This window comes from Benincasa hispida, chromosome 8 (genome assembly GCF_009727055.1).
Source record: "Benincasa hispida cultivar B227 chromosome 8, ASM972705v1, whole genome shotgun sequence".
Lineage (NCBI taxonomy): Eukaryota > Viridiplantae > Streptophyta > Magnoliopsida > Cucurbitales > Cucurbitaceae > Benincasa > Benincasa hispida.
In genome coordinates, this window is record NC_052356.1 from 16,394,003 (window position 1) to 16,407,519 (window position 13,517).

Below are 13,517 nucleotides of genomic sequence, written 5' to 3' on the forward strand. Positions count from 1 at the left end.
TCCACTTGTATATCTCATATACATGCTTAAATTTTCATACAATAACCATGGAGCTTTTTTTATTAGATATGAGTAAATGTCAAATAAAATAACTTTTAGTTTATTCATAACAATGTGTACGGTTTACAAACTACGAGACTCTGGGAGAATTAGGTAGCGGCGAGCGAAATGGGAGCAGCCTAAACCGTGAAAAGGGGGCTGCTGTAACAGCTAATCCCAACATACAGATCATGCATTTAAGAGATAACATGCTTAAATTAAAATTACAGAAAAGTAAATGGGTTTAGAAATCCTTACTTTTGAAGAATCGTTCTTCAAGAAGAATCCTTTGAACCAAAAGAACACCACCGCAATGGAAACTTTGTATTCTCTGGGTGAGAATCTAGGAGTTTTGTGTGTGCTTTGGCTATTTTGGAAGAGGGTGTTTGAGAAAGATGAGAGGAGATGAAGATGGAGAAAGAAAAAATCTTAAAACTTTTTCTGTGTTGGTCTATCACCTCTATAAATGCCAAAAATGGGAAAAAGAAAAAAAACAAATCGTTCAACCCCTCCCGAAATCACGTTGTAAAGAGAAAAAAAATTGTTTTTAAAATTAAAAAACAATAAAATAAATTAATTTAATAACAAAAATAATATATATTTATAAATAACAACGTTATCATATAATATATATTAAACTATATAGGGTTGGTAACAAGGTCGGGGCGGGGCGGGGCGGGGGGCTCCCCATCCCCGTCCCCGCGGGGGTATTTCCCCTATCCTCGCCCTCGTTCCCGCCAATTGAAGGCGGGGATGGGGATTTTCCTGCTGGGGAAACAGGTCCCCGTGGGGACTATCCCCATTATATAATATATATATATTAAAATTAAACTGGGATGGGGACAGAGTGCGGGATACCTTCCCTGTCCTCGATCGGAGACTTGGTTATAATCCCCGATTTAACCCCTATCCCCGGTCAAACTAGGGATTCTCCACCCCGACCTGACCCTGCGGGGATTTTTGCCAATCCTAAAACTATATGTTATATCAAATATAACATATAACCTATAATTTCATATTGTATCAAATACAATATAACCCAAAGTTTAATTCTCTCATCAATGATATTTAATATAAATCCTATTTATATTAAATTTAATTATATAAATCCAATTCACAGAATTAATATTTGAATCATATTCAAATATTTATTTCCTCTCAAATAAACTTTATATTATAATGTATCAAATACATTATACTAAGTATATCATATATAATTAGATTAAATTAATTATATCATATATTATTATTTCCCTCAATTAATTTGAACAATTCAAATTAATCCAAAATTTGATTCTCATTAATTCCCATTGAGCTATAAAAGGGACCTTATGGACCTGTAGCTTGAAGCTCCAACTGTACGTGAATAATTAATTAAACTCTTTAATAAATTAACTATCTGTTAACTAACGGGCACTCCATTAAAGACCATCAGTTGCACTCTTCGCACTACAAATATATTTATGTGTCAATTGGATATAACCAACCAACAGTATTATAATCCTTCACAAATTGCTCTTAAGTAAAGTTGGGCCAAAATTATCATTTTATCCCTGTAGTTACATCTAACTCCTTAAGTACAACTGACCCCTCTAATGAACAATAAATCATAGTCCAACTATGACCAAACCTCAGGGTGTGACGCCACATTATTCAAGCCCAGAATCAGCCCTTAAGGGAGCAATTTATCTACTTATCCCGACATTGGGGAAGGAATGAATTTCTTTTTGTGTAACTGTGTTCCCAACTCCCCAATCAGACGAATCCTAAAATGGTAGGCTTGTTGAGTTAACAATCTGGCCACTCTCACTCATATAAATCAAATGACCGCCTTTATAAGTAGAGAATTCACAACTCATGTAGGATTCAGGTCATGTTACCTATGGTCATCTTGGTGAAATGCGAGTCTCTATTATGAACGTCGTTATATAATGAGACTAGTCATTTTGTGGTCCGGTTTTATACAAACTCTTTTGCATTATCCCCGCTCACATGTCTCCACTTGAATGATGAGGATCATATCATTTATAACACTTTACAACAATTATAATATCTGCAAAGCAGATCATACTCGTAGTGTCACCAGGATAAGGTATCCAGCCTTATCCATCTACTACAAACCATTTAGGTTATCACTTAAACATGATACACCGTATGTCTCTACATACATGTTTAAGCTACAAAATAACCTTGGATATTAGTTTATTGGTTTGTGAATTAATGCAACTAATTGTCAAATAAAAGATCACATATTTTATTAGATAAATAAGATATTTGTACAATACAATTACAAACCATAGGACCCTACGAGATTTAGGACATCAACCCCAACAAAACTTTCACAAGTGTATCAATTTGCACCATTCTCCAAATTTTATTAGATCAATATCATGTAAAACTTATAACTTGAGTCTACTAAACTCCTAAATTTTCACAAGCCAATCATTCATTACGATTACTTTTGAAAACCATCCACGTATTAATTGTTAAATGTGTTTAAACCTCTTTAGATGTCGATTATACAAAATGGACGATTAGAGTAAATATATGACGATTTTCATAGGAACTTTTGTCTAAGAGCCTAATTTGATACATTTATGAAAGTTTCAAGGTTCAATCAATATAATTATAAGTTTCACATGAGATTTTTTCAAACGAAACATAATAAAGGGTGTAAATTGAAACGACTACAAAAGTTCAAAATTTAAATTGATGTACTTATCAATCTAAGGTTTAAATTTATACAACTCCTAAAGTTTATATAAATGGATACTTTTCCCAAATTAAACCTACTATAGAAAATTAATATAAATTAGAAAGGATTAAAAAGAAAAAAAGAAAAGAAAAGAAAAGAAAAGAAAAGAAAAGAAAATCTACGTAGATCAGCTCTCTCTTTTATTGTGAAAAACAAAAAGGGGCCCACTTTGTATAACAAAAATAAAAATGAATAAAATAAAACAAAATAAAAATGAATAAAAAAAAGAGGAAAACCCTAGCTTCGACTGTGCTCCACGCCACTTCTTCTTCTTCACGCCGTCTCCTCCTCCGTTGCAGCAGCTCATCGTCGCCGCCGCTGTCGCCATCATCTTTCCTCCTCTCGTGCCGTCGCCGCCGTCCACTTTCTGCCGTTCGTGCCGCTGCAGCCTCCCCTCTAGTAGTTTTGCACTGATTTTCTACTCCGTTGTTACTGGTATTCTCCTAATCTCCATCTACGTCCTTCTTCCCACTTGAAAAACACAAATTAGAACTTGTTTAATGCAAGAATGAAAGAGTTGTTTGATTTTTTTTTTTTCATGTTTTTAATAACAATAGCCCTAATAGCAACGGAAAAAGCACCCTTGCGGCAAATTGGGACGTGGTTTATGTTAGGCTGTTTTGATTCGGACATGAATTTTTCATCCAATTCTCTTTTGATTCATAGCTGGATTGATTAGCCGAACGACTTAAATATTGTTTACATTTGTATATTCGTACTTTTCAATATTTTATTTATTTATTTATTTTTGTATATTTGTAGATTATAGGTGGTAGAATGACAATGATTTTTTTTCTTTGAAAACTGAAATTCTTTCCCTCAGATTAACCAATACAGTAACCAACAAGCCTTTGAATTTACTGGATTAATGGCCGTCTATATGCTTTGTACTTCATGTGCTTCATTTAAAAAATGTAGGGCTTGAAGTTGGTCAAAACTTTAAGCTAATCACATAATTTTAGCAGGAACTGGCTATCTCTCTCTTTTGCCACCAAACTACCGGTGGTGTTGAAGAAGAAAAAGAAGTGGTGGGGGGNGGTTGAGTTCATTTTCCAGTGTTTCTATGATTTGTAGGGTTAAGGTTTATGTGGGATAAAGAAAGGAGGAGTGGCGAAGAAGAAATTGAAAGAAGAGAGAGAGAGAGAGAGTGGCTGTTATTTTTGTTGCTAGGTTACCAAAATTAATCTACAAACTAATAGTTAGACACCTAATTGCTAACCTATGCATCTAACTTGCTCAGCGACTGTCAACCTAAGCATAGCTCAGTTATTCAGTTATTTAAGGCACGTACTCTCAACCGTGTAAAACAAAAAAAAAAAAAAACTTGCTAAGTTACCTTTCCTCATACCTGATGGAAGAAGGTTGTTCGAGCTTATTAATTTTTCTTCAAAAACTTGCCAAGTTACCTTTTCTCATACCTAACGGAAGAAGGTTGTTTGGGCATATGAATTTTTCTTCTTAGCTTCAAATGTTAGAATGTCACTTTTGAACTTGGGAAATTGAATCAATTCTCAAACCTCAGGGTGAAAGTGTTTTTTGCCGTTTATTTCTTAATGTATTTGTAATGGTGGAAGAATCTTTTAGGAAGAGTTACTTTTGTTAGGTTCACACAATTAACTAGTAATTAAAGGCATGCCCACCTTCTCAATAGTTTGTGTTTTAGCTCTCATTTGTTCTCAATGCCTAATTAAAAGGCATTTTTCTCATTGTTACTATCCGTGCTTCAGCATTGCACGATGAGTAATCCAGCTTGGATCTTGGACTCCACTTTTCTCTTTATAAGGGATTGCTCCATTTCTTTTGATAACAATTATTTCCATTGAGAGAAAAATGAAAGAATACACGGGCATACAAAAAACCAGCTCACAAAAAGGGACTCCACCTATACAAAATGCTGCAGTTTGTTTTAATCCTGCAAGATAGAGTCCTTGTCTTAGGGTATGACATATTAGACAAGTCTAATTTGAACCTTGGGTGGGGGGTAGGGATTTGAAGATGAGATCCTAGAATGCGAAAGTGGGTATGATCAAAACTCAATTTTGGTATAAGTGTAGTGAGTTCCTTGTGTATACATGTTTGTAATTGGTAAATTTGAGCACTTTCTTATAGATGAGTGGTGGAAGAAGCATAAAGGCACAATACCAATATACTCGTGTTTAATGGAATTTATGAACATAGGCACAACCAAAGTGTGGTGAAATTTAAGGAGATAGGAGATTGAATTTTACTTTGTAAACCTAATTGGAAGGATTGAGAAGCATCTAGAGGATTGAAATGCCAATAATTGAAAAATATATTATTTTGTTGTATTACTAAAATCAATGTTCAAATGCCTCTTAAATAAACAGGCTTGGGGAACATGTTCAAAATTGAGAAACAATGACACTGACAACTAAGAAAGTATGATTAGTGCATTTAGCTACTGGCTAATTGTATTGAGCTATCTCTGTATTTCTATTTTTCTAGGGCTTTTCACTATTTCCTCAGTGGAGGTTTAGACCCATTTTTTTTTCAAGCTGCCATCCAAGAGACTTGTCTTGAAACATCATTATTCACCTTCCTCTTCATATTGACATGATGCTCAGCCAACCTCTGGGTGATTCTCATGGTTGATTGGAGCCACACACCTTTCTATCTTAATCTTGCTTGTGCCCTCGGATTTAAGCTTGAATAACTCAAGGATATAGTTGTACAACCTAACGAACAAATTATTCTAAGGTCAGGCTTGAAGCATGAAGTGAAATTTAAATACCTAATATCATTCAACTCTATCTCGCTCTCATGCATGGAAATGGTGAGTCCTAAGAAGCACAGACACAGATACGGATACATGATATGGATACGTCACGATACGGCAATACGTTAATTTCTAAAAAACTAAGATACGGTTACGTATGTCTAGTTAATTGTTATAATACTTATTTTAAGTTATATTAAAATATATTTAAGAAGAGAGTGAAAACTTGAAAAAAATCTATTAATGTCGAGTGATTGTTGAGCAACTAGAGTAGACGGTAGGAAAGAAGTAGAATATGAAGATTGAAGAATGAAGTTGTGGATGAAGGGGATATGAGTCATGATTTAAATAGTGAAAGAGAAGGGAAGAATGGAGATTTAATTATATTTCAGGTTTTTTTTTTTTTTTTTTTTAATGTTTTTATCATTTTTAATTTATTTTATTTTGGATTGCTCAATTTAAGTGGACTTTTATGTTTGGAAGTGATTTTAAAATGGTTGAAATCACTTTTGTCATTTTCAAAATCACTGTGAAACATGTTTAATTCTTCAAACTAATTTTGATGATATGAAAATTGTATTTAAAAGTGTAAAATTTAAAACTAAATTAACTTTGAGTAATTAAAAGTGTGATTTTGAGTGATTTTAAAAATGAAAAAAAGTGATTTTTGATGATTTTAAAATCTCCTAACATGTACTAAAATAAAATGGGTTGTGGGTTGGGCTTTTTAAGTGGTTAGGCATAAATTTGGAAAAAAAATTAACTCACGTATCCCCTTTACGTATCTGGAAGCAGATACGCGTATTCGAAAATTAAAAATAAAAATAAAAAAATCAGATACTTCAAATCACGTATCAGACACGTATCTACCACGTATCTGGATGTATCCGTATCGTATCCGTATCTGATACTGATTCTCTGCACAATTAGAAGTATCTGTGTTTCCTAGGGTGAGTTCTTTCATGTACTCTTGAACAAATTGATCTCGACCATCTTAATGTCTCTTGAACCCCCCAATGGATTAAGCAATAGGAATTCAAGTAACAACATTTTTTTTAAAAAAAAATTATTTATGAAAAACCTCTTTCATTGTGGGAAAAAATGAAAGAATATATGAGCCTTCAAAATGAAAGTCTACAAAAAGGGAGCTAGGCTACCCTAAAGGGCTTTAGTCATGTAAAAGAAGGCTAAGAGTATGATTACTAAAAGACTTGGTCACTAAATTCCAAAGAGAAACGTAGAATCTAATAAAGGATTAAACATTACTTGAAGAACTCTCTCGATTATGGTGTTCATTAGTTGTTTGGTGTTGGTTTTGGGCTAAAACCGATGTTGACCATTGACTAATCAAGTTTCGTTAGTTGGTGATGATCAATTCTCGAGAGATAGGATGCGCCGATCAACCAACTATGCTGGCAGTCGATTAGTTTTTGTTGGTTTTGGTAACCAAGATAGTAAACAAAAATAAAATTTTAAATCACTGGAAAAAAAAGAAAGGAAGAGAATGAGAAAAGAGAGAAGAATTGAAGAAGAAAAGAAGAAAAGAAGAAAAGAAGAAAATAAAAATTAAATGGAGAAAAAGAAAAACAAGAAAAAAAAAAGAATAGGTGGTACACACTTCACCATATCACATGGTGACGATGCCAGCTGTGGTAGGATGGGTGCAAAATTGGTGAGAAAAAATAAAGAACAAAAAAAAAATGGAAAATATGTGTGTGTGTGAGTATATATATGTGTGTATGTACATATGTATATATGTATGTATGTATATATGTATGTATGTATGTCTGTATATATGTATGTATGTCTATATGTCTGTATATATATATATATATTAAAAAGAAATAGTTTGGTAATCATTACACCCAAAAAAACCTTTTTTGTGAGTAGGAATACTATTGGTCCTCTGGTCAGAGATTCTGGTGAGGTCATCAGGGATGATAAGGAGATTGAAGAGGAGGTGTTATCTTTCTTTTCATCTCTTTGTGGGCCTGAGGTGTCTCCTAAACCTTTTATTGACATAATTGACTGGAGTCCTATTTCTAAAAGGGAGAGGGAGGGTTTGACAAAGCCTTTCTCTTAGGAAGAGAATTGCATGTGTAGTCTCTGAGATTGATAGATCCAAATCGCCATGCCTTGATGGTTTCTGCATGGCGTTCTATCAAGAACTAGAATTTGCTTAAAAAAGACCTTACCAGAGTTTTCTTGAAATTCTTTGAAAGAGGTATCCTAAATAGCTCAATTTTTGAGATGTTCGTTTGTTTGGTTCCTAAAAAGGATGTCACCAAGGTCAAGGATTTTAGACCCATAAGCTTAATTACTAATGTGAACAAAATCCTTGCTAAAGTGTTTGCCAACCGGTTGAAGAGGGTGCTTCTGGCGACTATTTCAAATACTCGGAGTGCTTTTATTGCTAGAAGACAAATTTTGGATCAAGCTCTTATTGAAGTGATTGAGGATTATAGGGCTAGAAGGATTGAAGGAGTGATTTTTAAGATTGACTTTGAAAAGGCCTATGACCATGTGAATTGGAACTTCTTGGACAAGGTTTTGGATAAGAAGGGCATTGGTTATAAATGGAGGATGTGGATGTGGGGTTGCTTCAGGAATGTTAGTTGTTCTTTCCTTATAAATGGGAGCCCTAGAGGCAAAATGGGGGCTTCAAGATGGTTCAGACAAGGAGACCCTTTGTCGTCTTTCTTATTCTTATTGGTGCTGGATATTCTTAGTAGAATTGTGGGCAAGTGTGTGGAGGGTAATGTTATCACTCCCTTTCAAGTGGCTGAGGCTAGGATCCCCTTTTCACATCTTTAGTTTGCGGATGACACGACCTTTTTCTGCTCGACAGTAAGGCATCGTTTAGTGTGTTGAACCATATCTTGGCTTTCTTTAAGGAGATTTCTGGTTTGAAGATTAATAGGAGTAAATGTTGTTTAATGGGGATTAATTGTGAGGTTGGGAAGCTTAGAAGATGATCGGATATGGTGGGGGGTGAGCTTCGGGACCTTCCCTCTTCTTATCTTGGTCTTCCTCTTGGAAGCTACCCTAAGTCAACTGCTTTGTGGGAGCCGCTGGTGGACAAAGTTAGAAGAAGGTTAGCCTCCTAGAAAAGAGGTTTCTTTTTCAAAGAGGGAAGGCTTACTTTGATCAAATCAGTCCTATCTGGCTTACCTATTTACTAAGGTTCGTAAGGATGTGGAGAGATTGCGTGATTTCTTTTGGGAAGGGGTTGATGAAGGGAAAGGGAAAGGTGCTCATTTGGTTAGGTGGGAAATTGCGGAGAAGTCAATCGGGGGGGGGGGGTGTTCTTGAGATTGGAAACCTTAGATTACGTAACAAAGCCTCTTAATATGGTTATGGCATTTCTTATATGAGCCCAACTCTCTTTGGTGCAAGATTATTGTTAATATTCATGGCCCCTATCCTCTCGGGTAGTTGGCTAAGGGGAGTAGAGGGATGCATCGGGACTTGTGGAAGGATATTTCGAAAGAGCTCCCTTTGTTTGTTAACCTTGTTCATTGTGTGGTGAGAGAGGGGAGGGACACTTATTTATGGGAAAACCAATGGGTGGGGGAGAGACCTCTTTGTGCCTTATTTCCGAGATTGTTTCACTTATCTTCCAAAAAGAATCACTTTGTGGTCGACTTTCTTGTTTGGTCTGGGAGCTCGTGTTTCTTTTTTTTTTTTGTTTCCATCGTCCTCTTTCCAATACGGAAACACCAGATGTGGCCTCTCTTCTTGTCTTACTCAAAGACCCTATGTTTAGAAGTGGAAGAAGGGATGTGAGAGTTTGAAATCCTAGTCCTTTGGAGGGATTTTTCAAAGTATGATGGATCATTCTCTCATAGGTGTCGGTCTTCTCGATTCTTTGGAGGATTAAAATCCCTAAGAAAGTGAGCTTCTTTATCTGGCAAGTTCTTCATGGTCGTCTAATACGATGGATCAATTGGTGAGGAAATTACCTTCGCTTTTTGGGTCGTTGTGCTGTTAGTGTGAGTATGCTAGTTCAGTTTGGGAGATGTTTTTCTAGATGTTTGGTATCTCTTTGGCTCATCAGAGGGGTACTCGTAGTATGATCGGTGAGTTCCTTCTCCATCCGCCATGAGGGGAGAAGGGTCGTTATTTATGGCATGCTAGGGTGTGATATCTTATGGACTTTGTGGGGCGAGCAGAATGACAGGACTTTTAGAGGAAGGGATAGCAACCCTAGTGAGATTTGGTCCCTTGTTCGCTATCATGTTTTTTTTGTGGATTTCGATTTCAAAACCTTTTGTAACTGCTCCATAGACATTCTCTTGCATATTTGGAGTTCCTTTTTGCAGGACTTTTCTCTTTTGTGGGCTTGGTTTTTTGTATGCCCGTACTTGTATTCTTTCAATTTTTTCTCAATGAAAGTAGTTGCTTTTACCAAAAAAAGAAAAAAAAAATCATTACACCCAGAAACTTGTAGCTGGTTTCTGCCTGTTCTTTCCCAATTTCCATTTTTTTAAAGGTTGAGTTGTGGTTGGTCAGTTGGTTTTTAGTGTTTTTGGCATGTCGACCAAATGACAGTTTTTCTAAACTGATTTCGACCTTTCTGTCCATAAAACCGACTGACCAACTGATGTTAGTTTGGTTGATTTTGGTCAGTTCGATTGGTTTTAGGTCCAATTTTGAACACCTCAACTCCCGACCCCAAAAGATTCTATCATTTCTCTCACTCTAAAGGCCCCACAAAATAGCACTCCCTTGCTTGCCACAAACAAAGGCCTTCTCCCAAAATGGACAATGTAGAAGGAGATCCTTGGCCGTCTCTTTGCAATTTTGAAATCTAGTGAAACATTATCGAACACTTTCAAGAAGCGACTCCAAATTACTTTGGCAAAATCTCACCCCCCAAAGATGACGATCCAAATCCTTTTTCACCCTTTGAAAAGAAAACAATAGAAGTGATACCTGATCACCATAGACCTCGAGCCAAGATTCGATCCAAGGTATTAACTGTTCCATGCAAAACTTTCCAAATAAAGAACTTGACCTTGTGAATCTTAACTTTCTACAGAGAGGCAAAATGGAAACGCTTGAAGGGAGGTACTGATTATTCAAGAAAATCTGCTGAAATAACTTTTCACGAGTGTCTGGAAGTGCCCTTAACCTCATTGACCATCCATTCAAAAGGTTGAGGACCATCTTACAAACAATAACCTTGTGCCATTAGGTGGCAGGATCATGATGGAATGACCAAAGTCAATTAACCATAAGGGCTTGATTCCTTCCCCTACTATTTCTCACGCCTAACCCAGCTAGGTCCAGAGGCCTAGACACCACCTCTCACCTCACAAGATGAGAACCCCCCTCCTCAACCCCTCCCAGAGGTTGTCCCTCAATTTTCCCCCATGCTTTATTGTGTTTGTATTTATACGTTTGCATGAACATCAGAGACTGTACTTAAAGTATACCTTTGTCATTTCCATTCGTTATCTAGATTGAATTCTTCTGATTTATAATAGACCTCCATGTCCCTCGAGAAACTCTCCTTGCACCTTGGTTTACATTGCCCACAGAAGAGTTCTGATTTCTTAGCCCACTCGCATAATCACATTCAAGAATTTTACATTTCAGTTTCTCTTGAAATGCTCATATAGATTCTTCCTCAATTTACTTTCTCAATTCCACTTCCAATTTACATAAGTTGCATTTTGATTTGAAAGGGATGGCTTCTCTCCTGACTTGTATTCTTCCTCATTGAATTTGCAAAGCTGCCACATCCTTGGACAATGGTTATCTTGTTAAATTGTAACGCCACAACATTCTTCTCTCTAACAACCATTCATGTGAAATAAAGAGAACTTGAGAAGATGAGTGGAGAACAAGAATTGAAATGTTTTACTTCGTATGTGAAAATAACGATAAACAGATGCCTCTTGAATGCACATGCATAGCACAGTGAGTGAAAAATATGAACGATTGGAGAAAGTGGCCAGTCCCTTTAACTAGTAGCTAATTTATGTAGAACTAACAAGTTGATTCTAGTTGTAAGAGCATTCTTATATTTTTGAGTGATTTGAAATTCTTGAAGGCTCTAGCGACCAGATTTATAGTGTGTTTGGAATACATTTTCAATTTAAAAAAGAGTCATTTTGGAATAAATTTGAATGTTTGGCAACCGCTCATGAAACACATTTAAAGTGTATTTTAAATACTTTTTATCAAAAGTATTTTTTTTTTTTTAAAAAAAGAGTTTTTTGAAAAACACTTTTTTGTGTAGTCTATCCAAATGGGTCCTTATTTCGTTCATCTCATTGTTAGCTAGTAGTGAAAATCACTTGCAACTTCCTCTAGTTTTTTTTTTTCTTTTTATTTTTTTAGCTTCGATTATGTTTTTCCTTGAATCCTTGATTGGGATTTGTTTCTCTGCATTGCAGCATGCACTTTAAGTGTTCTGGGATGGAAGTACAGTTGGCCCATAATTTTATCAAGTTTCCAGTTAAATTATTCACTTGGTATTTGAGAATCCAACTTTGTTGTGAATATATACCTAGGATGTCAATTTGTTGGTTTTTTTTAAGCTGTAGCTTTTTATGAAGAGTAAAATTTGAAGTTCGATTCTAGTCTCTGCATGTGCAGTTATGCATCATATTCGAGCCTATGCTTGAACTTCAATGATCAAATGTCAAGAGACTCAAATGTTTAGCACACTGGAGGGACGATATGCATCAGTCATTTGGATTTGTTAGGGTGTGCCCATAATGATTTCTTCCTTAGTTGTGAAGTGATCGAAAAATGATCTTATTGCCTGTGGCTAGAGGCTTGATGTGATTTTATGCCATCGATCTATGAACTAGAAAGATGTAAACAAACATATTCTAATATTAGGAATTGCTACTCTCCCGTCCGTTTTGTGTGGCTGAATTTATTTTTATTATTATAAGATTTCCCTTAGTTGGGGGTGCATGAAGTTAATTCTAACATTTCAAGTTTGAAAACACATCTGCAGGTTACAAATTTTACTGGAACTTGAGAGATTGTTGCAGTTTCATAAGGCATGGCCAAGCATCATCCCGATTTGATTATGTGCAGAAAGCAGCCAGGCATTGCCATTGGCCGACTTTGTGAGAAGTGCGACGGGAAGTGTGTGATCTGTGATTCTTATGTCCGTCCCTGTACACTTGTTCGTGTTTGTGATGAATGCAATTACGGGTCTTTTCAAGGCCGCTGTGTGATCTGTGGAGGAGTAGGAATTTCAGATGCCTACTACTGCAAAGAGTGTACACAGCAGGAGAAAGATAGAGATGGATGTCCAAAGATTGTTAACTTAGGCAGTGCAAAAACAGATTTGTTCTATGAACGTAAGAAATATGGGTTCAAGAAACGATGAAGTAAAAACACATAGTTATCTTCCTAGGATGGATCTTACTGTAATATGATGAATTTCTGATTTCTAATTTCAAACTCTCTTAGACATGTATGTATATGCTGATGAGTCAGAATGAGAACAGTTGTTGGGGCCAAGGCAAATCATGAGAATTGTGAACTTTATTGATTGTATTGTGTTTTTGAGTACAATTATGGCAGGGGTGAGGATCAAACCATCGACTTTTAAGATGGTAATTGGTGTTTTATTCATTGAATTATAATACTTGAATTGTGTTATATTCATTGATTGTGGCTCAACCAAACTAATGGAGGGGATCCATCTAAATTGAGGTTTGGAGTCAATAATCTAAAAGATGATGCAAGGAGAGGAGGCCCCTCCACCCTTAAAAAGAGGGCAAAGGAGTAACATGCTCGAAGTCAACCATAATACAGTGAATTTTGGGAACCATAGTTGATGGGATGGACAGGTTTGAGATTTCTTAGTTGCTTTTTATGGCTATTGGTAGTGGAATTTCATTGAATGTTTTTATGCTCCATGTTCTCCCTGTCATCAATCCACTTCTCTTTGGGCTCAAAGAGACAAGGCACTGGTTCTTTCCATTAATGGTAATGGGCAGGTTTTCACAATGT

The 13,517-nt window shown here is 36.0% G+C and overlaps 1 protein-coding gene across 1 annotated transcript; it reads left to right on the forward strand.

Moving 5' to 3' along the window:
- Positions 1-2,997: 2,997 nt before the first annotated feature.
- LOC120083691 (PHD finger-like domain-containing protein 5A) lies at positions 2,998-13,121 on the forward strand. Its single transcript, XM_039039531.1, has 2 exons — positions 2,998-3,229; positions 12,508-13,121. The coding sequence occupies exon 2, from the start codon at positions 12,556-12,558 to the stop codon at positions 12,886-12,888; it is 333 nt and encodes a 110-aa protein (XP_038895459.1). The 5' UTR covers positions 2,998-3,229; positions 12,508-12,555; the 3' UTR covers positions 12,889-13,121.
- Positions 13,122-13,517: the final 396 nt, after the last annotated feature.